The sequence below is a fragment of the Vipera ursinii genome, assembly GCF_947247035.1.
Source record: "Vipera ursinii genome assembly, chromosome: 6".
In the NCBI taxonomy this organism is placed as follows: domain Eukaryota; kingdom Metazoa; phylum Chordata; class Lepidosauria; order Squamata; family Viperidae; genus Vipera; species Vipera ursinii.
Genome location: NC_139515.1, coordinates 35,783,399 through 35,809,851, shown reverse-complemented (window position 1 = coordinate 35,809,851; position 26,453 = coordinate 35,783,399). Strand labels below are relative to the sequence as shown.

Here is a 26,453-nt window from a genome sequence, read left to right as displayed (position 1 = left end):
AACTCCCAAGAATGAGGGGCTCAGAGGCAGCTACAAATATGGCAGGGAGGGAGGGAGGGAGGCCAAAGAAAGGAAATCAGCCTGATTGACAAGGAGCATAGTAACCCTGCCCCTACTCTGCAGAGGTAGATCCCTATCTTCCCCAGCCTGGCAGGGGTCTTCCTGCCACACCGTTGCAGACAAGCGGGGCTCCAGTGAGGAGGAGGAGCAGGAAGAGGGTTTAAGCACGTTCAGCAACCAGAGTGGGTTGCTTTGTGGGTAACCTCCCAGCACGACAGAAGTGACCAAAACCTGCTGCAACCATCCAGCAGATAGGTGGAGGGGAAATAAAAACCAAACAGCCACCCACTGCCAATCCTTAACAGAAATGCTCACGACAACGAAAACCTTGGGGAGAGCACAGGTGGGCAGATAGGTATCTTGCTTGGCTGGTGGCTTCGGGAGGGGAGGCAGGGGTAGCTTCACCCCCCCAAACACTGCCCTCTCATGAAAGCAGGATGAAAACTCTGAAAAATTACAAGGAAAAAAAGGTAAAACAGAAGAGTGTCTCTCAATGGTTTTCTTCCCCACTTCCTTCTAGCAGTAAAAGAAAAACTTGGCTTTCTTTGGTTTTAATTCAGATGGGAGGATTCAAGGGTGGGTTGTTTGTTTCAAAGCAAGGGAAAGGGGCTGGGAGGGCACGGCAGGCAAAGGGAGATGGCGCATGGCTTCTGGCTTTGTGGAGGGGCATTGGGGGCACAGTCTTTTTAAAACAGCAAAATGCAAAAAATAAAAATCCCCCACTCCACCTCCCCCCCAAGAACTGGAAGCGGATGTAATCTTTTTTTTTGTTTTGTTTTGATTCCCTCCCCTTTCTCTGTCCTGTTTCCCCCCTCCTCTCTCAGGTGCTAATTGCAGTTCTCTGGCAAATTGAAGTTGAGAAAAATTGCAATAAAAAATGAAAATTATTATTATTGGATGACCCTGGGATACTGCGACCGTCATAAATATGAGTCAGATGCAAAGCATCTGAAATTTAATCACATGACCCTGTAATGCTGTGACCGTCATAAATACAACTCAGTTGCCAAGCATCCGACTCATATTTATGATGGTTGCAGTGTCAAAGAGTCACATGATCAAAATTCAGATGCTTGGCAACTGAGTCATATTTATGATGGTCACAGAATCCCAGGGTCATGTGATTAAATTTCAGACGCTTAGCATCGGACTCGTATTATGACAGTTGCACTTTCCCATGATTACGTGATCAAAATTGGGATGCTTGGCATCTGACTCATATTTATGATGGTCACAGTGTCCCAGGCTCATGTTTTTTTATTTCCCACCCCCACCTGTCTACTGGGTGGTTGCAGCATGTTTTGGTCACTTCTGTTGTGCTGGGAGTTTACCCACGAAGCACGTCTGGTTTGAGGGGAGGATCCCCACTCCAGTTGCTGAGCTTGCTTAAACCCTCTTCCTCCTCATTGGAGCCGCCCTTGTCTGCAACAGGAAGGAGGCAGGAAGACTCTGCCAGGGCAGAGATGATGGGGATCTACCCTCTGTGGAGTAGGGGCAGAGTTACTACGCTCCCTGTCAATCAGAGTTGGTTTTCTTTCTTTGCCCTCTCCCTCCTTCCCATACTTGTAGCTGCCTCTGAGCCCCTCATTCTTGGGAGTTAGCATTGCCAGCACCTCTTTCTCCTTAGCTCCTTGTGGTGGGTAACTGTAACCATCCAAGAGCTGTTTTAAAGTTAGGGAATTTTTGGGGATAACCCACTAACATCCCAACATGGCCCCATGCCCCCACTTCAACACCAGAAGCCACCCCCACCCCCAAAGCCCATGCAATCACCTATTGGCAATCACACACTCTTCCCACAGCACCATGGCTTCTGCCTGCCATCTGATTGGCTGGCGACTATTTGTCCTGTGCAGCCAAAGGCCCAGGACAAAGGGGAACTCAGCAAATGGGCCAGGCCAAAGGGAACAGGACAAGGGGCTCATTGACTGTGGAGAATGGCTGGGGGATGGCCAGCAGAGGAGAAAAGCTGGCTGCAAATGGGCGAAGGCAGGAGGCTCAAGGAGAAGGAGATGAGACCAAGGGTAGGAGGCAAAATATCTTAGATCCGATGTGTTGCAGTGCTCCCTGCAGGAGGTAAACGTGGCGCAGGAACATTTCTGCCAGCCCTTTGGCCATGGGAATCTTAGCAGGGGATGAAATGTAACCAAGTAACTCTTCCCCTACCTTTGGAATGGCAGCGTTCAGTACGGACCTGACAGTTATAGATTAAGATTAATATAGTATAAGAAGAATAGAAGAATAGAATAGAGCTTGAAGGGACCCTTGGAGGTCTTCTAGTCCAGCCCCCTGCTCAAGCAGGAGAATCTATACTGCTCAGACAGGTAAATGTCTAGTCTCTTCTTAACAATCTCCAATGATGGAGCGCTGACAATTTCTGGGGGTAAGCTGTTCCACTGGTTCATTGTCTTCACTATCAGGAAGTTTCTCCTTTGTTCCAGGTTGCTTTGTCTTCTGGGGTGTTGGCTACTCCTGCCAGTTTGGTGTCATCTGAAAATTTGATGAGTTCCCCTTCAATTTCCCCTTCAATTTTATTTATGAAGATATTGAAGAGCACTGGGTCTAAGATGGAACCTTGTGGTACCCCACTGCTTACTTCTCTCCATGTGGATGTAGTGCCATTGAGGACTACTCGTTGAGTACGGTTTGTTAGCCAGCTACAGATCCATCTGGTGGTGATGTTATCTATCCCACCTTTTCCTAGTTTACCAAGGAGTAGGTTGTGGACTACCTTGTCAAATGCCTTACTGAAATCTAGGTATACTATGTCTACTGTGTTTTGCTAGAGTACTAGTTTAGTCACTTTATCGAAGAATGAGATGAGATTGGTTTAGCATGATCTGTTTTTAACAAACCCATGCTGGCTACAAATTATGACTGTTCAGAACCAATATTCTCTGGGGGCTCTTTCTAACTTTAATTCTAACTCTAATCTTTCTACACTTATGGGTTCTGCATGCCCCTGGAGGGGAGGGGAGAAACACTGCGGGCTACTTCTTTGTTTTCCTCTGTCACTATTCTGTAACACTTTTGCTGTTTGCTCATACACGTTCTTTGAACTATCTTCCCTCTTGATATCAGCTTGGAAGGTGGGGGTGGGGAGGAGAAAGGAATGCGCCTCCGGCAATTGGTTTATCTCCGCTTTTGGAAGGGAAGGCACCAAGACCCAACAAAACATTGCTGCAACCCTGAGACAGCCTAGCTTTATCAGCTCTTTCCCACAATGGACTTAACACCTGGGGATTGGCCCATTCGAACTGACCAGATGAACTATTGGAGTGGGGTTTGCTTGGGACATTTTTAACCTATTGATCTAAGCGGGAAACCCTCAAATCCTGTCTATTACGCCTTCTATCAAATTCTCCTAATAAAATTTCCTTTTGAAAGAAACTGCTTCCACAAGTTCTGCTTTCTTAGGATGAGGTTTTGAAGTGGGCCCTGACAGACATTGTTTGCTTCTAGTTGTTTGCAGATTTGTTTTTTGATTATCTTTTCTAGGATCTTCCCAGGTATTGATGTTAAACTGATTGGTTTGTAGTTTCCTGGGTCCCTTCCCCCCCCCTTTCTTGAAGATGGGGACCACATCAGCCCTTTTCCAATCCTCTGGTACTTCTCCGGTGCTCCAGGATTTATGAAAGATGTGGTGCAATGGTTCTGAGATAACATCTGCCAGCTCTTTCAGAACTCTGGGATGTGGTCTGTTGGGTCCCAGTGATTTATATTTGTCTAGGTTGGATAGGTGCTCCCTTACCATTTTCTTGCTTATTTTAATCTTTGTTTGTAGTATGTCTTTTGCAGTGGTGGTTTTTTTTATGTGTTGGGCTATAGTTTCTTTTTGTGTGAAGACTGACACAAAGTATGAGTTAAGCAGCTCTGTTTTCTCCATGTTGCCTGTGATTTCCTTGCCATCTTCTCTCTTTAGCGGGCCAACAGTTTCCTTGATTTTTTATGCTTGTTAATATGTTGGAAGAAGCTTTTTTATTGTCCATTTGTGTTGCAAGTCTTTGTTCGTTCTGAGCCTTTGCTTTCCTGAATTCATCTTTGCATGTTCTGGCTGTCTGCTGATAATTGGCTTTAGTTATGTGCCCTTCTTTCCATCTTTTGTATTTGTCCTTTTTGTCTTTTAGTTCTTTGTGCAGCCATGCTGGTTTCTTCTTGGATATCTTGTTTCTTTCTCAGTGGTATAAAGATTATTCTTGATTTCTCTCTCTCTCTTCCTCACTTGCTCACTTTCGTTCCTATACTGTATGTAAATTCTTCCTTTTCTCCAAGAGTTCAAAGTGATTTATATGCTTGTACAAAGAGTCTTTTTGCTTTTCTCCCTTTAAGAAGTTTTGTTTTTCTTCTCTGTGGGCATCTGGGAAGCAGTTTCAGAGAACAATTCTCTTCTTTAGCCAAATATCCTCCATTCTGTTCTTAAACAGGGCAGTTAAGTGGCTATCCTATCCTAAACTTAAGCCCTAAGAATCCACATGATTTTAGCTTACTAGGTTAGAATGAGACAAGGAGATGGATATCCAAGGATTACTTTTATATGAGCATAAAATGTAGTTCATCCAACTTTTCTATATCTTACTTTCTTGGATCTCATTTATAATTAACTGATTTTAATTATATCATTATATATCCAGATGCAATTCTATATTATTTTGCTGAATAATCCCCACAATGATACAGAAATTGTTGAAAAATCAAAGATGCTCTCTATTCATGTTTAAACATAATAGTTGATACAAAATATTTAAGAAAAAGATTTTTTTCACACTATAAAATTGCTGCTGTTGATCTCAAAAAGCAGAGGAAAGTCACTAGGGTTCTATGTTATTTTGTAATATTAATATTTTGTTAGCCTTATTTTTAAAAACTAATGTAGAAATATGTAGTACTAGTTTTCTTTTTTCTTTACAAAGGTTGGACTGTTCACTTCCATTGGAGAAATCTGGAAGCACTTCTGCAGAAGGATTTGAAGGGTTAAATTGGTGGACCACATAATAGACAAAGATATTCCCATTTAAAGCAGTGGCTGCATTTTTGCTGAAATCTTGACTTTGTGGAGCCAGACCACAAAATGAGAGAAGGCTACAGAGGCATCCATTAGAAACATAATATGAACTTTACTCTTGAATCAGCTTTTCTTTCTGTCTTACTTTTCAGAGGACGCAAAAGGTACCCTTGCAATGCTACCTGACTTTAAAGTAAGAGAAAAAAAATTACTGTGTGCCTTGAACCGATATGGTTTAAATCCTGATGGGTGTAGGCTAGGATGTCTCAGCATTCCTCATGCAATGCATATTTTCTATGTCCACGCATATTGCAGTAAAATTTGGAATGAAGCTGCATCTTACCGGATTAAGACCTATGGTACAAGAGTTGTCACTGGCGATCTGATTATTTTGTGTCTGAGCTCTGAATTCCAGGCTCTAATATTTGAAATATCTTTTATATGGTCTATAAATTGCATTAAAATTCTGAGACTGAGGTAATCTTTGCACAAACTTTTTTACAACAGGAATTGGTCATTTGGTGTCCTATAAATCGCTGGGGCTATTATTTCCATTATATCCAGGTTATTTACTTTCTGATTATAGAAATTATAGTCCAAAAATTTTAAGAAGTACACTACTGGATATTTGCCATTATTCCAAGCTAGTTCATTACGAACAGAGAAATCTTTATTTAAAAATCACACTGTATGAAAATCAGGATAGGATACAAATTGTTTCTATTTATAGATACATAAAAGAAAATGTAAAGGATTATACAGAAGCTATGCAATATGTGAAACATAATCTACAAACCACATTCCCATTTTTAAAAATTATTTATTTAAAAAGATTTGTATGGCTGTCCATTTTAAGACAACTCTAGGCAGCTCACAGTAATAATGCTATAAAAATCATTAAAAGCAACATCAGCAACATCGTCATCCTACCAGCTGACAAAGGCCGAATGACAGTCATACTAGACATGGCTGACTACATACAAAAAGCCAAACAACTCCTACAGGACACAAACATCTTCAGACGCACCAATTCCTGAACCCTAATCAGAGAACTTCTACACAAGACACATCCATTCACAACAGAAAACACATGTGAACTCCTCCAACTATGCCTACCTACCTATTTCAAATTTGAGGGAGAGGTCTATGAACAACTGAAAGGATCACCTATGGGATCCCCCATATCTGGCCTGTTTGCAAGTTATCATGCAAAAAATCGAAAAAATTGTCTTCCCACAAATAAACCCCAAGCAATAGGTACATTACATGGATGACACCTTTGTAATAATCAAGTGCAACCAAATTGACCAAACCTACCAAAAAAATCAACATCTTCACAGACATCCTGTTCACAATAGAAACTGAGAACAAAAATGACCTGCCATTCCTGGATGTCCTTGTAACCAGAAACACCAGTGGCTAACTTCTAACATCCGTATACAGAAAGGCAACACACAGAGAACAAATCATTAACCTCCACAGCAACTACCCCAAATGCCCTAAACAAAGCTGTGTCACAGCACTTTTCAGAAAAGCAGAATCCCATTGCAACATCACAGAAGCCAGATCAGCAGAACAGAGACACTTATATAGAGTCTTAGAGAGAAATGGATATCCACGAAACTTCATCCAGAGTTCCCTACACACAAACAACACAAACCAACATAAAAACTATAACGGGAACAGCAACAACCAAACGAATCACAATTCCTTACATACAGAACATCTCAGAGATGACAGCAAAATAACTATGCCAACAGAACCTCACAGTAGCTCACAAATCAGCCACAACTCTCAGACAGACCCTAACAAAACCTAAAGATCCAACAGAAACAAAGATCAGGTGTCATATAGCAAGTCCAGTGCAATAACTCTGAAAAGAAATATGTCAGCCAAACAGGAAAAAAGCTATCTACCAGACTGCACGAGCACTCCCTGGCTATCAAAAGACATGACCCATTGTCCCTTATGTCCATCCATGAGGACTCGGAAGGACACAAGTTCGATCTAGCCGGGACCACAATTATAACCCAAGTAAAATCAAGGAGAGAAAAAGAATTCCTTGAGGCCTGTTTTTCCACCAACCAATCAGTGAACAGAACATTGACATTGACCCCATCTACCAACTGAAATACCAGAAGCAACATTCCAAACAAACCCACCGAATGGAGACAAAACATTTGCAACCTAATTACCAACAGAGATCAAACCAACAGTCCAGCTACCAACCCAAGCTACTAATATTCAAACGTATCTCAACTACATTTGGGTGTCCTACACTCAATGCCACTTGCTACTGGGAGACCTCACCTGCAGAGAAGCTTCCACACATGAGCAACTATTATTCCTTCATGAATGCCTACGACAAAACATACTTCCCTGAAGCGTCAACTACAGGCCATCCATTAATCATCCAACAGCATGGATAACAGCAAGACAAAATGGCAAACGCATGTTCCAGTTGATGATTACAGATGCTTACAACTGCCTCAACAAATACGTGAAATGCCTCACCGAACAAAAGTTCATATGCAGCAGCACCATTGGACCACAACTCATACAAAATTTAAACACAGCAATCAAATGCAGAACAACAATCACAAGAGAAAAGAAGCATACTGCCCTTCAAAGAAAACAATCCAGACTCACAGCCAACAACCCCCACAAAAATGAACAAACCTGGATCAAGAACCTATCCAACCGCCAACTCAAGGATGAACAAGTGCTGACAAAACGACTCAATTTCAACCACAAAGATGCGCCAAACGCAGAATTCCTAGGAAGCTTAGAAAACACCTTAAAATCAATTGACCTCAGTGAAGAAGCCCAACAACAAATACACCAGACCTTCATTCCAATGCTGAAATGCAAACAAAACTCCAGCATCTATACAAAACAGGAACTACAGACAATGAAGTCCCTCAAAACCCACAGCAACGTGGTCATCCCACCAGCCAACAAAGGCCGAATAACAGTCATACTAGACAAGACTAACTACATACAAAAAGCCAAACAACTCCTACAGGTCACAAACACCTACAGATGCACCAACACAGACCCAATGATGAAACTGACCAACAAGATCAGCAGAACCCTAAAAAAGCTACAGAAACTAAACCAAATCAAACCACCAGAGAATGAAAGCAACCAATTCTAACATAGCACAGTTTTATGTTCTCCTGAAAGTGCACAAAGAAAACACCCCCCTCAGATCGATCATCTCACTCCCTGGCGCATCTATTTATAACCTTGTGAAAGAAATGTGGAAACGCCTAAAACACCTCATCAGCATTTCCCAATTTTCCATAAACAACACCACAACATGCCTGAACAAACTCAAACTCCTTCACATCAACGAGGAGAAAACTATGATATTTCGATGTTACTGTGTTATTCACATCAATAGACCTGAAACTAGCAGTCAACCTAATCAGAGAACTTCTAGACAATACATCCACCAAGAGGACCACTCACAACAGAAAACACATGCAAACTCCTCCAACTATGCCTACCCAACTATTTCAAATTTGACAGTGAGGTCTATGAACAACTGAAAGGATCACCTATGGGATCCCCCGTATCTGGCCTGGTCACAGAAGTTGCCATGCAAAAAATTGAAGAAAGTGTCCCCCCACAAATAAACCCCAAGCTACAGGTACGTTAACGTGGATGACACCTTTGTGATAATCAAATACAACCAAATCGACCAAACCTACCAAAAAATGTCTTCACAGACATCCGATTCATGATAGAACCTGAGAATAACAGTGACCTGCCATTCCTGGATGTCCTTGTAACCAGAACCACCAATGGCCAACTTCTATACAGAAAGACAACACACAGAGATCAAATCTTCAACTTCCACAGCAACCACCCCATATGCCACAAACAAAGCTGTGTCAGAGCACTTTTCAGAAGAGCAGAATCCCATTGCAACACCACAGAAGCCAGATCAGCAGAACAGAGACACTTATACAGTCTTTGAGAGAAATGGATATCTACGAAACTTCATCCAGAGATCCCTACACACAAACAACACAAACACCCAAAACAACACAACAACTACAACAGGAACAGCAATAACCAAACAAATCACAATTCCTTACATACAGAACATCTCAGAGATGACAGCAAGACAACTACACCAACATAACCTCACAGTAGCCCACAAACCAGTTGCAATTCTCAGACAGACCCTATCTAAATGTAAAGAGCTAACAGAAGCAAATCAAAGATCAGGCTTCATACACCAAGTCCAGTGCAACAACCGTGAAAAGAACTACGTGGGCCAAACAGGAAAAAAGCTATCTACCAGACTGCACAAGCACTCCCTGGCTATCAAAAGACACAGTATTTATAAACTAAAAATACTGTACCTCAGTCCACCTTCTAGGATCCTCCAACAACTGTCCACAGCCTCCATCACTCTACTTAAGTGCCTGAGTATAGGCAGATTTTAATTGCCTTCTAGAAGAGAAAGGACACCTGGCAGATTGCCAGAGGGACTGTATTCCATAAGGTAGGGCAGCATGAGAAAAGGCACACTTCCTATGCCCCCTAGATTTAATGTTTCAGGCAAGGGACCTGGAGCATGCCAATCTTATATGGTATAATGGGATGGGCAGATGCCTTCAGGGAAAAGAAGACCACAAATATTCTGTCTCTGTGTTATTTAGGGCTTTAAAGTGGTAACCAACCCTTGAGTTGCACTGAAAAAGGAACTGGGACCAGTGCAGTTCACACAACATGGAAGTAATGTGGGAAACCTAGAGATGCCCAACATTATAGATATTACTACATTTTGGGCCAGTTGTAGCTTTGGGGTCATCTTCAAGGGCAGCCCTATGTAGATTGTGTTAAAATAATTAGCTTGACCATTAGAAATATATGTGTGTGTGTGTGTGTGTGTGTGTGTGTGTGTGTTTGTGTGTGTGTGTGTGTGTGTGTGTATGTCAAATGCTTGTTAACTATTTAGATTACCTTGCTAGGCCCCAAACATGGGACAAATCTTTATTTCCTGTGTCAGCCTAACCTGAAGGCCATCGACAGGCAGTAGTCACACCGGTGACAGCTCATATTTGTGTAAATTTTAAATTGCTAACAAAGAATTAAGGGAGACTGATATGCATTTCAAACTTATGCCTGCCTTTGGAACGCCCGTATTGTTTACCTTGGCTCTGAGAGCCTGGACTCTCCGAGGACTCTTCGAGGACTGTCAGCTGAGCCCGGAGGAGCCCGGAGGATTTTCTGGATGGCTTGGTGGACGTGGAAGAGCTGAGCAGAGCCCCGTGCTGTACGGCGCCGACCAGCTGTTTGTCGGTACCGCAGGGGCCCGGCAAACTCTGATGGATGCTGCTGGACGCGGAGGAGCTGGGCGGAGCCCCGATGGAGGCTGCTGAGGTGCCTGAAAAGACCTGGATTATCTCGTTGGAGCTCTGCTCAATGCGGCACCGACCGGCTGACCATCTGTGCCGCGGGGGTCTTGAGACCCCCTACGGAGCCCAGCGGCGTCACTGAAGCCTGCGACGCCCGGGTTAACTTCCTAGAGCCTGGTGGTGTTCCGGAACGCCTTTCAGCTGCTTGGGGGAGCCGCGTGTTGTTTGATTGACTATTAATCGCGGCTTGGAGCAGCGTTGGCGTGAAAATGCTGGAGTGGTGGAGATGTCGTCTGGTTGGTGTCCGAGATGGCTGATGGCGAAGGGAGTTGGCCTCTCTGATATGGTGACCTGGCCTGGTGGTGGAATGCGGACGCTGTTGCCTTGGACGTTTGTGAGGTGAAATCTAATCCTTGCGCCACCAGAAATTGACTAGACCACGCTGTGGTTCTGCTGAATCACCATGGTCTTGGTTTCCCTCCCTGGCCGACTATCATCTGGTCTTTACAACATGGAACTGATTTGTGCAACCGGAACTCTCCTATCATTCTGTGACTATACCGGCTTATTAATCCTGATGTATTTTATCGACTCTTTTGCTCTAATTCCCTCCTCTTCCCTCCCCTCCCCTATAATTTTGGAAGGTCCGGGTTACAACCACTGTGGGAGAGTGGTTGAAATTTTACATCTGCTGCCTCCCAGAGGTGAGAGCTCTGGGCGGTATTGCTTCCCCCGGTCATATGTACCAGGCTGCTCCCCGGCCCTGACCGCCATGAGAGGGCGGGATTCGATCTGTTCCGGGGTTTTCCAGCTCTAGTGGCAGTGGAGCTGGGCTGGCACTCTGGTCATTCTCCTTCGATTTTATTTTGAGATCCTCCCGTATCGATCTGGTCTGCCTTGCTGCCTTTCTGTCGGACTTGTTTAATACTCATCATGTGTCTGACCTATCCTAGCACGGTTTTATTCGCCCTCAGGGCCCCCCCATCCTGGGAGCGACCCGCCTTACTCTTTACACCTCCTCTTGATGAAGGGCCCGATTGTTGGGACCCTGAGAGATGGCTGGGCACGGGTAGGGGCCTCCGATATAAATCAATTAAGAGGCCCCTGGTTAGTTTTCTGTCTAAATTTTTTTGGGGGTTAGGGAGGGGGGTGGGAACTTCTTTTGGTTGTTTGGATATGGGGGGTAGTCTAACAACCGTTGTTCAGGCCGGGTCCGGGATTGATCACAGGGGGGAGGAGCAGGGGTCGGTTGCCCCGGGGCTCCAGGGCAAGTCGTGGGATTACCTATTCCCACGACGTTAGGGAATGGCAGCAGGTGTAGGTACAGAGGGCTGTATCGATCTCAGGGAAGGCCTCTCCGCTGTTTGCAAGCAGTGAGGCACTTCGACCCTCTGTCTCCGCCCGAGGTCCCGGGAGCGAGGATGTGCAGTTTCCTGAGCTCCGGCTGGTGTACTTGAATGCCAGGTCCGTTGTTAATAAAGCTCCTCTTGTCTGGGACCTGGTCGAGGGTGAGCAGGCGGACCTGGCTTGCATCACGGAGACTTGGTTGGGCCCAGAGGGTGGCATTCCTCTGGTCGATCTCTGCCCACCAGGTTTCCGGGTGCTACACCGGCCTCGGGCTCAGAGTAGGGGTGGGGGAGTGGCGGTTGTTATGAGGGAGACCTTGTGTCCTGGGATGTGGCCCTGGTGCGCAGTTGGGCTTGCTGCTGGTGTACCTTTTGCCTAGTCATGCAGCAGCAGCCCTGCCTGAGCTTCTCGATATCCTCTCTGGGTTGGTGATTGAGTTTCCCAAACTTATAGTTTTGGGGGACTTCAATCTACCATCCCTGGGAGGATCATCTGAGTTAGCTCGGGAGTTCATGGCTTCCATGACGGCCATGGACCTGACGCAAGTAATGTCAGGACCGACTCATGTGGGAGGCAACACCCTTGACCTGATTTTCTTATCTGGACGGTGGTTAGATGATCTTGGTGGGGGCTCCCCAATTGTTATGCCCCTGTCATGGACCGATCATCATCTCCTGCGGCTGGTCTTCCGTTTTGCCCCGCCCCGCCGTGGGTGTGTGGAACCAATTAGATGGTACCGCCCCAGACGCTTAATGGATCCTGAGAGGTTCCAGGCAACGCTGGGGTCCCCACCTGCCTCCTTTGCTCACAGCTCGGCAGATGCCTTAGTGGAAGCCTGGAAAAGGGCAGCCACTGAGGCTCTTGACCGGGTTGTAACCTTGCGGCCCCTGACCCGGTGCAGATCCCGTCGAGCTCCATGGTTTTCCGCAGAGCTCCGGGAGATGAAGTGTCGGAGACGGGGCCTAGAGAGCGGTTGGAGATCCAGCCGATCCGAATCCGACCGATTGCGATTAAGAGCCTATATTAGGTCTTATCTCGCTGCGATAAGGGTGGCGAGGTCCAATCACTTCGCTACCCTTATCGCGTCCGCAGATAATTGCCCGGCCACCCTGTTTAGGGTGACTCGCTCCCTCCTTAATCAAGAGGTGAGGGAGGAACCCTTGCAGGGGCGTGCCAAGGAGTTTAACCAACATCTGTCGGACAAAATCGCTCGGATTCGGACCGGTCTCGACTCTGACTGGGCAGAGTCTGGCGAGCAGGACATGGGCGGTCTTGTCGATATTACCTGGGAGGACTTTGATTCCGTGACTCCGGAGGAAGTGGACAGGATTATGGGGAGGCTGAGCTCCACCACATGTTTATTGGACCCGTGCCCTTCCTGGCTGGTCTATGCAGCCCGGGAGAGGACATGCAGCTGGTTCCAGGCAGTTATATCGGCTTCTTTGAGTGAGGGTAGCTTCCCTGCCGTCTTGAAAGAGGCGGTGGTGAGGCCTCTCCTCAAGAAGCCTGCCTTGGACCCAGCTGTATTGAACAACTTTTGTCCGGTCTCCAACCTTCGCTTCCTTGCGAAGGTTGTTGAGAGTGTGGTGGCGCATCAGCTCCCTCTGGTCCTAGATGAAGCGGATTATCTAGACCCGTACCAATCGGGTTTCAGGCCCGGGTACAGCATGGAGACGGCATTGGTCGCACTGGTGAATGATCTCTGGAGGGCTCGGGACAGGGGACATTCCTCTGTTCTAGTCCTATTAGACCTCTCAGCGGCTTTCGATACCATCGACCATGGTATCTTGCTGCGGCGTCTCAGGGGATTGGGAGTGGGAGGCACGGTCTTACAGTGGTTCTCCTCCTATCTCCAGGGACGTTCGCAGTCGGTGTTGACAGGAGGGCAGAGGTCGACCGCGAGGTCTCTCATTTGTGGAGTTCCTCAGGGGTCGGTCCTCTCGCCTCTCCTGTTCAACATCTATATGAAACCGCTGGGTGAGATCATTCGTGGTTTTGGAGTTGGGTATCATCAGTATGCTGATGATACCCAGCTTTTTCTTTCGACCCCAAACCACCCCAGTGATGCCCTCAACGTGATGTCCCGCTGCCTGGAGGCGGTTCGGGTCTGGATGGGGAGGAACAGACTTCAACTCAACCCCGACAAGACTGAGTGGCTTTGCACACCTTCATCCCGGGTCTATTCGGATATTCCATCTCTCTCTATGGGGGGTGAACTATTACCCCCCGTAGATAGGGCTCGCAACTTGGGAGTCCTCCTAGACTCACGGCTCACCTTCGAAGATCATATAGTGGCTGTGACTAGGGGGGCTTTCGCCCAGGTTCGCCTGGTGCGCAGTTGCGGCCCTATCTAAGCCGGGATGATTTATGCACGGTCACTCACGCGCTCGTGACCTCTCGTCTAGACTACTGCAACGCTCTCTACATGGGGCTTCCCTTGAAGACCACCCGGAGGCTCCAACTGGTACAGAATGCAGCCGCGAGAGTTGTGTTGGGAGTCTCCCGATACTCCCATGTCACACCTCTGCTCTGTGAGCTGCATTGGTTGCCAGTTGTCTTCCGGGTGAGATTCAAGGTACTAGTAATGGTGTTTAAAGCCCTACATGGCAGGGGTCCGGAGTACCTTAGGGAACACCTGCTGCCGGCATCAACTTCCCTCCGCCCTGTGCACTCCGACAGAGAGGGCCTCCTCAGGGTGCCACCGATCAGAGAATGTCGATTGGTGGCCCCCAGGGGGAGATCCTTCTCTGTGGGCGCCCTGGAATTATGGAATCAGTTACTGGTTGAGCTCCGGACGGCGCCCAATCTCCGCTCCTTTCACCGCGATCAAAAAACATACTTGTTCGAACAAGCCGGCCTGGCCTGATGGGGGATTGGTGGGGTTTTTATTGTATTTTATTGGGGTTTTATTATGTATTAATTGTTTTTTAGTGGGAAATGTATTTAATTATTTTTTAACTTTTGTAATTCTGTATTTTTTATTCTTGCCCTGTTCACCGCCCTGAGTCCTTCGGGAGAAGGGCGGTATAGAAATATTAATAAAATAAATAAATAAATAAATAAATAAATAAATAAATAAATAAATAAATAAATATTAGTTTTCATCAGTCAGCCATACCCTTCTGAGATTCGAACCTGGGCTGATTGCACATTAGGTAGTTATTTTTACCTCTAGGCCACAGGATCTCTCTCGCTTTGTTAGCTGAGAAGCAAGGGGAGATATATGTCAAATGCTTGTTAACTATTTAGATTACCTTGCTAGGCCCCAAACATGGAACAAATCTTTATTTCCTGTGTCAGCCTAACCTGAAGGCCATCGACAGGCAGTAGTCACACCGGTGACAGCTCATATTTGTGTAAATTTTAAATTGCTAACAAAGAATTAAGGGAGACTGATATGCATTTCAAACTTATTAGTTTTCATCAGTCAGCCATACCCTTCTGAGATTCGAACCTGGGCTGATTGCACATTAGGCAGTTGTTTTTACCTCTTTTACTTCTTTGTTAGCAATTTAAAATTTACACAAATATGAGCTGTCACCGGTGTGACTACTGCCTGTCGATGGCCTTCAGGTTAGGCTGACACAGGAAATAAAGATTTGTCCCATGTTTGGGGCCTAGCAAGATAATCTAAATAGTTAACAAGCATTTGACATATATCTCCCCTTGCTTCTCAGCTAACAAAGCGAGAGAGATCCTGTGGCCTAGAGGTAAAAACAACTGCCTAATGTGCAATCAGCCCAGGTTCGAATCTCAGAAGGGTATGGCTGACTGATGAAAACTAATAAGTTTGAAATACATATCAGTCTCCCTTAATTCTTTGTTAGCAATTTAAAATTTACACACACACACACACACACACACACACACACATACATATACATATATACATATACATACACACACACACACACACAGAGTCATGGCCGAAATTGTTGGCACCCCAGAAATTTTTCCAGAAAATCAAGTATTTCTCACAGAAAAGTACTGCAGGAACACATGTTTTGCTATACACAGGTTTATTCCCTTTGTGTGTATTGGAACACAACAAAAAGGGAGGGGAAAAACAAATTGGACATAATGTCAAACAAAACTCCAAAAATGGGCCAGACAAAATTATTGGCACCCTTAACTTAATATTTGGTTGCACACCCTTTGGAAAAAATAACTGAAATCAGTTGCCTCCTATAACCATCAATAAGCTTCTTACACCTCTCACCCGGAATTCTGGACCACTCTTCCTTTGCAAACTGCTCCAGGTCTCTCTTACTGGAAGGGCACCTTTTCCCAACAGCAACTTTAAGATCTCTCCACAGGTGTTCAATGGGATTCAGATCTGGACTCATTGCTGGCCACTTCAGAACTCTCCAGTGCTTTCTTGCCATCCATTTCTGGGTGTTTTTTGACGTATGTTTGAGGTCATTGTCCTGCTGGAAGACCCAAGATCTCGGACGCAAACCCAGCTTTCTGACATTGGGCTCTACAGTGCAACCCAAAATCCTTTGGTAATCCTCAGATTTCATGATGCCTTGCACAAATTCAAGGCACCCAGTGCCAGAGGCAGCAAAACAACCCCAAAACATCATTGAACCTCCACCATATTTCACTGTAGGTACTGTGTTCTTTTCTTTGTAGGCCTCATTTCATTTTCGGTAAACAGTAGAATGATGTGCTTTACCAAAAAGCTCTATCATGGTCTCATCTGTCCACAAGACGTTTTCCCAGAAGGATTTTGGCTTACTCAAGTACATTTTGGCAAACTGTAATCTTGCTTTTTTGTCTCTGTGTCAGCAGTGGGGTCCTCCTGGGTCTCCTGCTATAGCGTTTCATTTCATTTAAATGTCGACGGATAGTTTGCGCTGACACTGATGCTCCCTGAGCCTGCAGGACAGCTTGCATTCCTTTGGAACTTGTTTGGGGCTGCTTATCCACCATCCGGACTATCCTGCATTGCAACCTTTCATCAATTTTTCTCTTCTGTCCACGACCAGGGAGATTCGCTACAGTGCCATGGGTTGCAAACTTCTTGATAATGTTGCGCACTGTGGACAAAGGCAAATCTAGATCTCTGGAGATGGACTTGTAACCTTGAGATTGTTGATATTTGTCCACAATTTTGGTTCTCAAGTCCTCAGACAGTTCTCTTCTCCTCTTTCTGTTGTCCATGCTTAGCGTGGCACACACAGACACACAATGCAAAGACTAAGTAAACTTCTCTCCTTTTTATCTGCTTTCAGGTGTGATTTTTATATTGCCCACACCTGTTACTTGCCAGGTGAGTTTAAAGGAGCATCACATGCTTGAAACAATCTTGTTTACCCACAATTTTGAAAGGGTGCCAATAATTTTGTCCAGCCCATTTTTGGAGTTTTGTTTGACATTATGTCCAATTTGCTTTTTTTCCTCCCTTTTTTGTTGTGTTCCAATACACACAAAGGGAATAAACCTGTGTATAGCAAAACATGTGTTCCTGCAATACTTTTCTGTGAGAAATACTTGATTAACATTTAACACATATCTCCCTTGCTTCTCAGCTAACAAAGAGAGAGAGAGAGCCTGTGGCCTAAGGGTTAAAACAACTGCTTAAGATGCAGTCGGCCCAGGTTCGAATCTCAGAAGGGTATGGCTGACTGATGAGAACAAATAAGTTTGAAATGATCATATCGGTCTCCCTTTATTCTTTGTTAGCAAGCCCCCCCAAAATATATATATATAAATTTCTTTTTATGCCATAGGTCCATGTGGTAACAGCTGTAGAAGAAATGGACAATAAATATACAATAAACCAAGTAAGTTTCCTTGAAATAATCAAACTGTATTGCTTTGAATTAATACTGGGTTTTAGATTCTTTTTTTATTATAAGGTTTTAAAGTACATTTTTGAACATAAACCCCATCCCCCCTACCCCTAACCCATACCCTAACCCACCCAATACCCCTACCTCCCCCAGCCCCCCCGGACTTCCCAAAGCAGAATACAGGGTATTATTTTCACAATCTTAATCTAAAATATACTAACTAACTATAATTACACTTTAAATCCAGTCGCGCTTTAACTCTCCTTAAACATCATAATATATCTCCATCACAAATATTCTTCACATATTCCAAATTCTACCATTTCTATCTAATTCAAAACTTTCAAAATCCATTCTTTGTAATAAACAAATCAGCCTTCTTCCAATATAACAGTACCAAAAATTCTACTATAATTATTAGTTATAAATATCTTTTACTTAAAGATCTTACATATTCCACTAAATTACTTTAACTTTTAAAATTGTAATCTTTTACAATTCAGCCATACATAATACATTGCATCATCACAACCACATCTTCAACATTTAGACTAACAATTTAAATACATACATACTATGTATGGTGGGCTCGGGACAGGGGTTCTTCCTCTGTCCTGGTCCTATTAGATCTCTCAGCGGCTTTTGATACCATCGACCATGGTATCCTACTGCGGCGTCTCAGGGGTTTGGGAGTGGGAGGCACCATTTTACGGTGGTTCTCCTCCTATCTCCTGGGCCGTTCGCAGTCGGTGTTGACGGGAGGACAGAGATCCGCCCCGAGGCCTCTCATTTGTGGAGTTCCTCAGGGGTTGGCTCTCTCGCCCCTCCTGTTCAACATCTATATGAAGCCACTGGGTGAGATCATTTGTGGTTTCGGGGTGGGGTATCATCAGTACGCTGATGATACCCAACTTTTTCTTTCCACCCCGAACCAACCCAGCGATGCCCTCGCCGTGATGTCCGGGTGCCTGGAGGCGGTCCAGGTGTGGATGGGGAGAAACAGGCTTCGTCTCAATCCCGTCAAGACTGAGTAGCTGTGCATATCGGCATCTCGGGTCAACCAGACTATTCCATGTCTAACGATGGGGTGAGGTGTTACCCCCCGTTGATAGGGCTCGCAACGTGGGCGTCCTCCTGGATTCACAACTCAATTTTGAAGACCATATAGGAGCCATGACCAGGGGGGCTTTTGCCCAGGTTCGCCTGGTGCACCAGTTGCGACCCTATCTGGACCGAGATGCCCTACGCACAGTCACTCATGCGCTCGTGACCTCCCGTTTAGACTACTGCAACGCTCTCTACATGGGGCTGCCCTTGAAGACCACTCGGAGGCTTCAGCTGGTGCAGAATGCCTGGCGCGCGAGTTGTGATGGTGGTTTCCCGATACTCCCATGTAACACCTCTACTCCGCGAGCTGCATTGGCTTCCGGTTGCCCTCCGGGTGAGATTCAAGGTGCTGGTGATGACCTATAAAGCCCTAAATGGCTTGGGTCCGGGATATCTGAGGGAACACCTGCTGCCGGCATCAAGTTCCCTTCATCCAGTGTGCTCCCACAGGGAGGGTCTTCTCAGGGTGCCACCGGTAAGATATTGCCGGCGGGTAACACCCAGGGATAGGGCCTTCTCAGTGGGGGCGCCTGCCCTTTGGAACCAGCTGCCAGTGGAGCTGAGGACTGCCCCCAACCTCCGTTCATTCCGCCGAGGCCTGAAGACCTGGCTCTTCGAGCTCTCTGGCCCAGACTGAGGATTAATCTTATTTTAACTGGGGTTTTATTTAGGCAGGGACACATATAATTTTTTTAAAAAATTTTTTTTAACTTTTGTATTTTGGTTTTTTAATCACCCTGTAAACCGCCCTGAGTCCTTCGGGAAAGGGCGGTATATAAATGTAAATAAATAAATAAATAAAATAAATAAATAAATAAATAAATAATTTTTAAGATCTACTGTAAATACCATCCCCAAATATCCACCATTATTAGATCTTAATTATCCTACAAACTTTAACAAGTTCCATTTCTAAATCTTATTTCTATCAAAGTCCTCCATTAATCTCTACTGTTATTATTGTTATTATTCCTTAAATCTAAATGCAGCCCGTGTCATTCTTTGAATCTTAAGATCTTTAAATAAAGCCAAGGATTGCACAGCCTCCGAAGCTATTTCTTGTAACTGTCGCTCTCCTTCCTTTCCTTTTTTTCTTCTGAGGATGACGGTAAGCCTGCTTTCAATAGATTAGAATAAAAATCACGTGCCTTCTCTACTGTATTAAGACAATATCTTTCTCCAGAATAATTCACCACAATCCCCACTGGTATCTCCCACCTAAACCGAAGCTGTTGTTTCTTTAATTCATCTGTCAGGAAGAAAAAAATCTTTCCCTTTTCTCAAAATTCTTGGAGGAATCTCTTTCAGAATCAAAACCTCCTGATTAGCCACTTTAAGTCTTTTATTATAAGAGATTTGAATGATCTCATTTCTAATCTTTCTCTTTGTAAAGTATGCCACCACATCCCTTGGCAGTTTCCTTTGTATGGCAATACAAGAATTAACACGAAATACTTTATCTATCTTCCCAAAAAAATCCTCAAGTTGAAACCCCAAAATAGGCACCAGGGCATCCACCAACGTCTCTTCCAGATTTTCCTGCAGATTTTCTTTCAAACCCCTGATCCTCAGGGCGAATTCCATATCTCTATATTGCATCATCATTTCATCTTCAAGTTTTTCCATTTTATTCTCCACCCATTTTAGCCTCCAGCATCAGATTATTTTGTTTCATTTCTTCCACACATTCATCCAGATTCTCAATACAGCCTGAAAACACTTGAAGTGCCATCAAAGTATCCTCCCTTATTTTCTTGCTCTCCTTTCCAATAAATTCTGCCACCTTCTCAAATATTTTTTCAGACTAAATTTTTAAGGCATCGTTTAGAGCATATTGTAAATCTTTTAAAGTCAATACAGATGCAGCAGCTTCGGGAGGTAACTTCAAAGACTGCGTTCCAAATTGCAGAACAAACAATGCCTCTGCACTTTAAAAACGGGTCTATGCGGTTTGGGAGCCATCTTGGCAACTAATGACTTTCAATACACACTTTCACTTTCTAGTCCATATATTACTTTGTAGTTAAACTGTGAAATAACCAAATTTTAAAAATAACTGTTTAGCACCTCCAAATTATAAGTAGCTCTTTTAAGGTTTAAAAATCCATTTTACATATTCCAACTCAGTTCAAACAGTCATTTTACTTTGAAGGAAAACACTTTCGCTTCTTGTTAAAAAGAAAAAAAAATCAGTCAGGCGCCATCTTCCCTTTCTTTCAAAATGATCGTTGGAGCAGGAAGAGAGTTTGAGTTTCAGAGTTAAAGCTTTGTACTTGATATTTATCTTGCTCCTGCATCAGCTCTGCTGCTACCGACACTCAAGATGTCAATCAGATCCGGCAGGAGTGGATTCAGCGTCTTGTTCTGCTAAAGCAGAAGAGTCCTTCGTCCGGAGCATTTCCAGGCTTCGGGGTGGCTCTCACCCTTCATGCCCCAGAACAAATGTCCTGGGGCTCTAGGGGAGCTCTACCCCTACCTGGAAGCTCCCCCTCCCCTCTTTGCCCGAGGAGAAGGGTTTTCGAGCGGCGGAACAGCTGATCGTCAGCTATTCTGCCTCTTCAACAGGATCGAAGGGCCGACGGTCGAATCCGACCGTCCTCACCGCTGAAGCGCCACCTGGAAGTCCCCTGGGTTTTAGTTTCATGGAATAATTCTGTCAGTATAATAGATTGTTGAAAAACATGCTGGTGTTTTTAAAAAAAATTAGTCTAAATATCAGACCCATTCAGAGAAAAGCACTGAATGAATCAACCCCTCTTCCTGCTCCTTGTTTATTTCCTTTCTGAGCTTCAGATTTGCTATTTTCTTTTGTTCTGATATATAGAATTTTACATGCTGAGTTTCACCCCCTCCCATAGAAAACATACACTGACATTATCTTTTTCTTTCCCAAGGTTATTCTCCCAGTGGTTGGTTACAGTATCCAATATCCCACTAATGAAATCGGGAAGTGGTATCACACAAAAGGCTTGCTGATGATGGGCTTCAGATGTGCGAGTTCAGACTTCCTGGGTTGCAGCTGAATGTGCCAGGCTGCTACAGATACCTTCTAAAATACCCTCGTGATCTCTTATACCATTTTTTAGATAGTACTGAAAAGGGAATGAAAAATGGTTCTCTGCTGTCTCTTTCTATAGCATTTCGTCTTGATCCTTCATGTTAGGCAACTGCTTGTTTGGGGGAAATCATGAAGTGTAAGCTTTAAAAGATTCAATTTTAGGGAACATGTTGATTTGTTCAAAGTGGTATAGACTTTGTGTAAAAATCAGTAGTGCCACAAGAATGATATTTAATTATTATAACAAATAATAATTTGTTATACTATAAGCTCCTCCTGCTTTCTATTATATATTTATTTGAGTTGAGTTGATGACACTCAATTCTTCTAACACTTCTGTTAAATGTGGAAGTACCCTGAGAATGAAAGAAAAATAGAAGGCTGTTGTGCACAAGAAGGAAAATTGGAAGACAAATTTCACCATGGTATTAATTTCTCATGTGAATCTTCAAGTTCAGGCTGTACAACAATCCACTGAGAAATTACCAAAAATGGCACTGATGATTAAGAACTTCATAAAAAAGCAAAGCAGCTTGATTATCAATATTTCCTTGGAGGATTCCAAGCAAGCCTCTATTAATGAGTTCTAAGACAAATGAATCTTGTAATTTTAATCTACCCTAGAAATGCAGTTGTCCTATAAAAACCATGAACAGAGTAACTTTCTATGAGATGGCAGGCTATATTAATTTGATAAATACTGCACAATAAAATGGAAAAGCAACTAGTTTTTATGTATTTGGAATCAACACAATTCTAGTACAATGGAATCATAAGGTACAATTTTATTTCATAGTAATTCTTAACTCAAAGTATTACTGTGTTAGTAGCAATGAAAGTATCACATTTTTGCATATGGATTAATAGTTCAAAAATTAATGCTAAAAAGTCAGCCAGTGCCTTGAAGGTAGTCAGATGACCAGTGAGAAAATATTCTGGTTTTGAAAGAACTTGTCAACTGTCCCAGTATGCTAGCCAGCAAAAGAAACTCCTGACACTTTTTTGTCTCAAAGACTATACTTTACTGAAAAGCCATGTGGGTACAGAAGTGGAAAAGCCAGTTCTAACATTTTGCATGCGAAAACATAAGATAAATTCCCCTTTTCCCCTCAGACCTCCCATTGTCCTTTGTCCACCAGCTGGTTGCACCTGGGCTGTTTAGGGAACAATCTGTTTGCCTCTGATTTTCCCAGACCTGATGACCTTGGGAGTGTAATGGCCTCAGGCTTCCAGATGGCACACTTGCATTCTAGTTTCCTGTTCTGTACCAGCCTGCTACCGGCCCTGCAGCAAAAGCAGGGACAACCCCTTTACAAACGGCAAGAGGCTGAAATAAAGCCTGCCAAATTTATTAACATAAAACAGAGCAAGACAAGACACCAACCATGAAACAGGAGCTATGAAACAGGAACTATCCAAGCGGTTGCCTTCAGCAAACCAGCCCTCCCACACATTCCCCTTAAATACAGTTCAGGGCATGGCCTCTCTGTGCCTCCTTCCGAGGTGCCCCATTGCCTTCCTCTGTTTACTCCTGATTGACTGCCTCCTGCATCGGGCGTCCTTGAACAGGGCCAGCTGTGGGTCATCTTCATCCACGCTGTCAGGCTCACACAGCTGGGTCTCCGTCGTGAGCAGGTGGGAGGGGCCTGGCTGAGGGCTCTGCGGAGCCTCAAAGCCATCATCAGCAAGCTCTTCAACACCCCCCTCCTCCTCTGAGTCATCCGACCCAACTGCCGAACCCACAGGCTGACCCTGAATCACAACATTTCCCTCCCAAACCACCCTCACATTCTGATGCCTTCCCTCCCCCCTCCCATTATTGTTGTTGGGTTGTGAGCAGGCTGTATAGCAAGTCAACCATGACCCTCCAGAAAAAAGATAAATACTGCAAAGAGATAAATACAAACATTATTCCTACACTAGTTTTTGTGCACAAACGTTCTATTGGGGTTGATTTGGGTACTTGGCATTGAACCTCTGAGTAAGCAGGGAGCATGGACATTCCCTGTTGCCATCCATTCTGTCTTGCTAAAGGAAACTCTTTCCACAAAACCAAATACAACCTCTTGTGGTAATCAGAGTCAAGGATTTCCTTGACCTCAAAATGCTTCTCTCCACTTACCCATATGGAGGCAGAGGGGGGGCGGAAGGCAGCTTAATGGCCAGCCTTAAAGGGGACATACAAAAGGGCTTCAACAAACTACAGTGAAACACTGGGTGAACATGCCTGAGATATTTGGGTAATTGTAATTGTAATTGTAATTCCACTGACACCAGATTTACAATCCGGATAATAGGGAAAGGACCTATGTTCTTAGGGCCCAACTTCTTGCAGGGCTGCCCCAACTGCAGGAATTTCGTGGACAGGTACACCTCCTCCCCTATCCTAAACTCCCTCTGAAGTGCTCTCCATGTCAACCTGTCTCTTCTTGCTTCCTCTAGAGCTTTGCACACTACAGACCAGATAGCTTTTTAGTGTACTCATCTATTCAGCCAAGCAGGTTGATGGAGACTCTAGATGAACCTCTGGCACAGGCACAAATTCCAGCCTAGTAGCCTCTTGAAAGGGGATAAACCCAATGCTACCGTGCACAGTTATTGTATGCCACATCAACGAAGGGCAGAAGCTCAGTCCAATTAGTCTGCTAATCGTTAACATAGTATCAAGGTTATTGCTCTAGGACTGCGTATTACATTCACAAGCTCCATTCATTTGTGGATGATGGATGGAACTAAGGCCCTGGCAGGAGCCTAGCAACCTCAGGAATTCTTGCCAAAACTTTGAGCTGAACTGCACCCCTGATCTCAGATTATGCATTTTGGAATGCCATGCAGCCAGTATACATGTTGTACAATGAGCTTAGCCAGAGTCCTAGGGCATGCCAGTGGGTTTGCATAGAAAATAAGTCTGTAATGACCAGACCACAGTGTTCCCAGCACTCTCTGGCAGTTCCACAATAAAGTCCATAGATCTCTCCCCCTATAGAGCTGTGGGGCTGGCTACTGCCTATAAACAGCCCTGGAGGCTTGCTGGGCAGCCTCTTCGCTGAAGCGCACACAGGACAGCTGGCTATATAGGCTTCTATGTCCTTTATTCATGGCCACCAAAACTGTCTCTACAAGGTGAAAGGTCTTCACAAATCCAAAATGCACTGCTGCCTTTGCATCATGCCTTTGCTGCAATACTAAAGTCCTCTGGCTTGCCGGGACGTATAGCTTGCTCCCCATCCATGCTAGTCTGTCTCTTAATGACAGCTCACTCTTGTGTTGCTGCAGCCACTTATACCCTGCCAGGGCTTCTTTTAGTGGCCCCATCAGGTCCTTGGTCAATGTTGATGATGCTTCCTGCTGTCTTATGAGAGCTGGTGCTACAATTTGCTTGGAGGAGATGATGGAGTTGATGACCTCTTGAGCACGGTTATACTGGCATCCAGGAGAGAGCATCTGCCAAGAAATGTTGCCCTCCTGATAGGCAGAGGGTGAAGTTGAATCAGTTGAAGTATTGGGCCTTCTGGACCTGTTTGGGAGACAACTTACAGGGAGCCTTCAATGCTTCTAGTTTTTTTGTGGTCTGTTCGCATCTCGAAGGGTCTTTTACTGCTGTCCAGGAATTACCTCCAAATGAGGACCTTATAGACTTCCTTTTCCCAAATAGCCCATTATCTCAGTCTCAGAGAACTTGCAGGAAATGTAGGTGAATGGCTGTAACTCTTCCTTTGCTTTCTTCTTAAAAAACACCAACCCCCATGGTCACATCACTGGCATCTGGGTCAGGGTGTTTTAGGACTGGTTCAGCAGCAAAAAGACATTTGAACTTCTTGAACATGGCTTGGCTCTCCAGTGACCAGCTTAGGGTTTGGCTGGGCCTGGGGTTTGTTTCCCCTTTCATTTTCAACAGGTTTGTAGGGCTATCTGAGTAGGGCTATCTGAACAAATGGGATGAACTGATGATAGAAGTTAGCAAAGCCAAGGAAACTTTATAGTTGTCTCATTCTTCACAGAAGCTCTCACTCTAGGATCACTCAGACTTTCCCAGGATCCATTTCTATGATTCCTTCTAGATTTGGTAACCTAGGTAATCCAAGCTGCTCTTATGTAAATCACATTTGGACAGTTTCGCGAAAAGCTGAGCCTTCTGCAGTTTCTCAAGCGCTGCCCTGTCCTTGTTTTTTTTTTGTATAGATCAATATATCCTCCAGAAACACCAGGGCCCCCTTTTACAAGTGCTCATGCAGGACTTCATTTAGCCCAAATGACATCACACTCAATTGGTAGCAACATAAGAGTGTCAGGACCCCAAAACCTCTGTGTTTTTCCTTGCATATATGTTCTACTTTTGGGGCCTGCCATTTTACTGGGGGGAGGGGGAGCTTGGGATTGCAATCAGTAGGGTCAAGCTCTGACTCCACGTTATGACCCAGGAGTGGCGGAGGATGACTACATGGATGACCCATTGGTGAGTGGGCCAATTGACCCCATAACAGTACCCCTAGAAATTTCCATACACAGCACTGGGAGGACAGTGAAATTGGCAGCCTTGCTGGACCTGGGGTGTACCCAGTGCATGATTAGCCCAGAACTAGTGGGGAAAATGGGGGGTCCCCCTCAGGAGACTTAAGACTCCAATTTTTGCCAACTGGACGGTTCTGTTGCAGGAGTGAGTGCCTGCTAGTTTTGCCACCAGACCCTTGTACATTGACCTGGGT

The 26,453-nt window shown here is 44.7% G+C and overlaps 1 protein-coding gene across 1 annotated transcript; it reads left to right on the top strand.

Annotated features, from left to right (window-relative positions):
- Positions 1-1,997: 1,997 nt before the first annotated feature.
- Positions 1,998-22,634, top strand: LOC310641970 (pseudouridylate synthase PUS7L-like; the record flags this gene model as incomplete). The annotated part of the gene is given in 6 exon segments (XM_083365348.1): positions 1,998-2,084; positions 5,190-5,498; positions 17,520-17,573; positions 21,584-21,646; positions 21,649-21,849; positions 21,853-22,634. Coding segments are annotated over 6 exon segments (756 nt in total). The 3' UTR covers positions 21,895-22,634.
- Between the last annotated feature and the right edge of the window lie 3,819 nt (positions 22,635-26,453).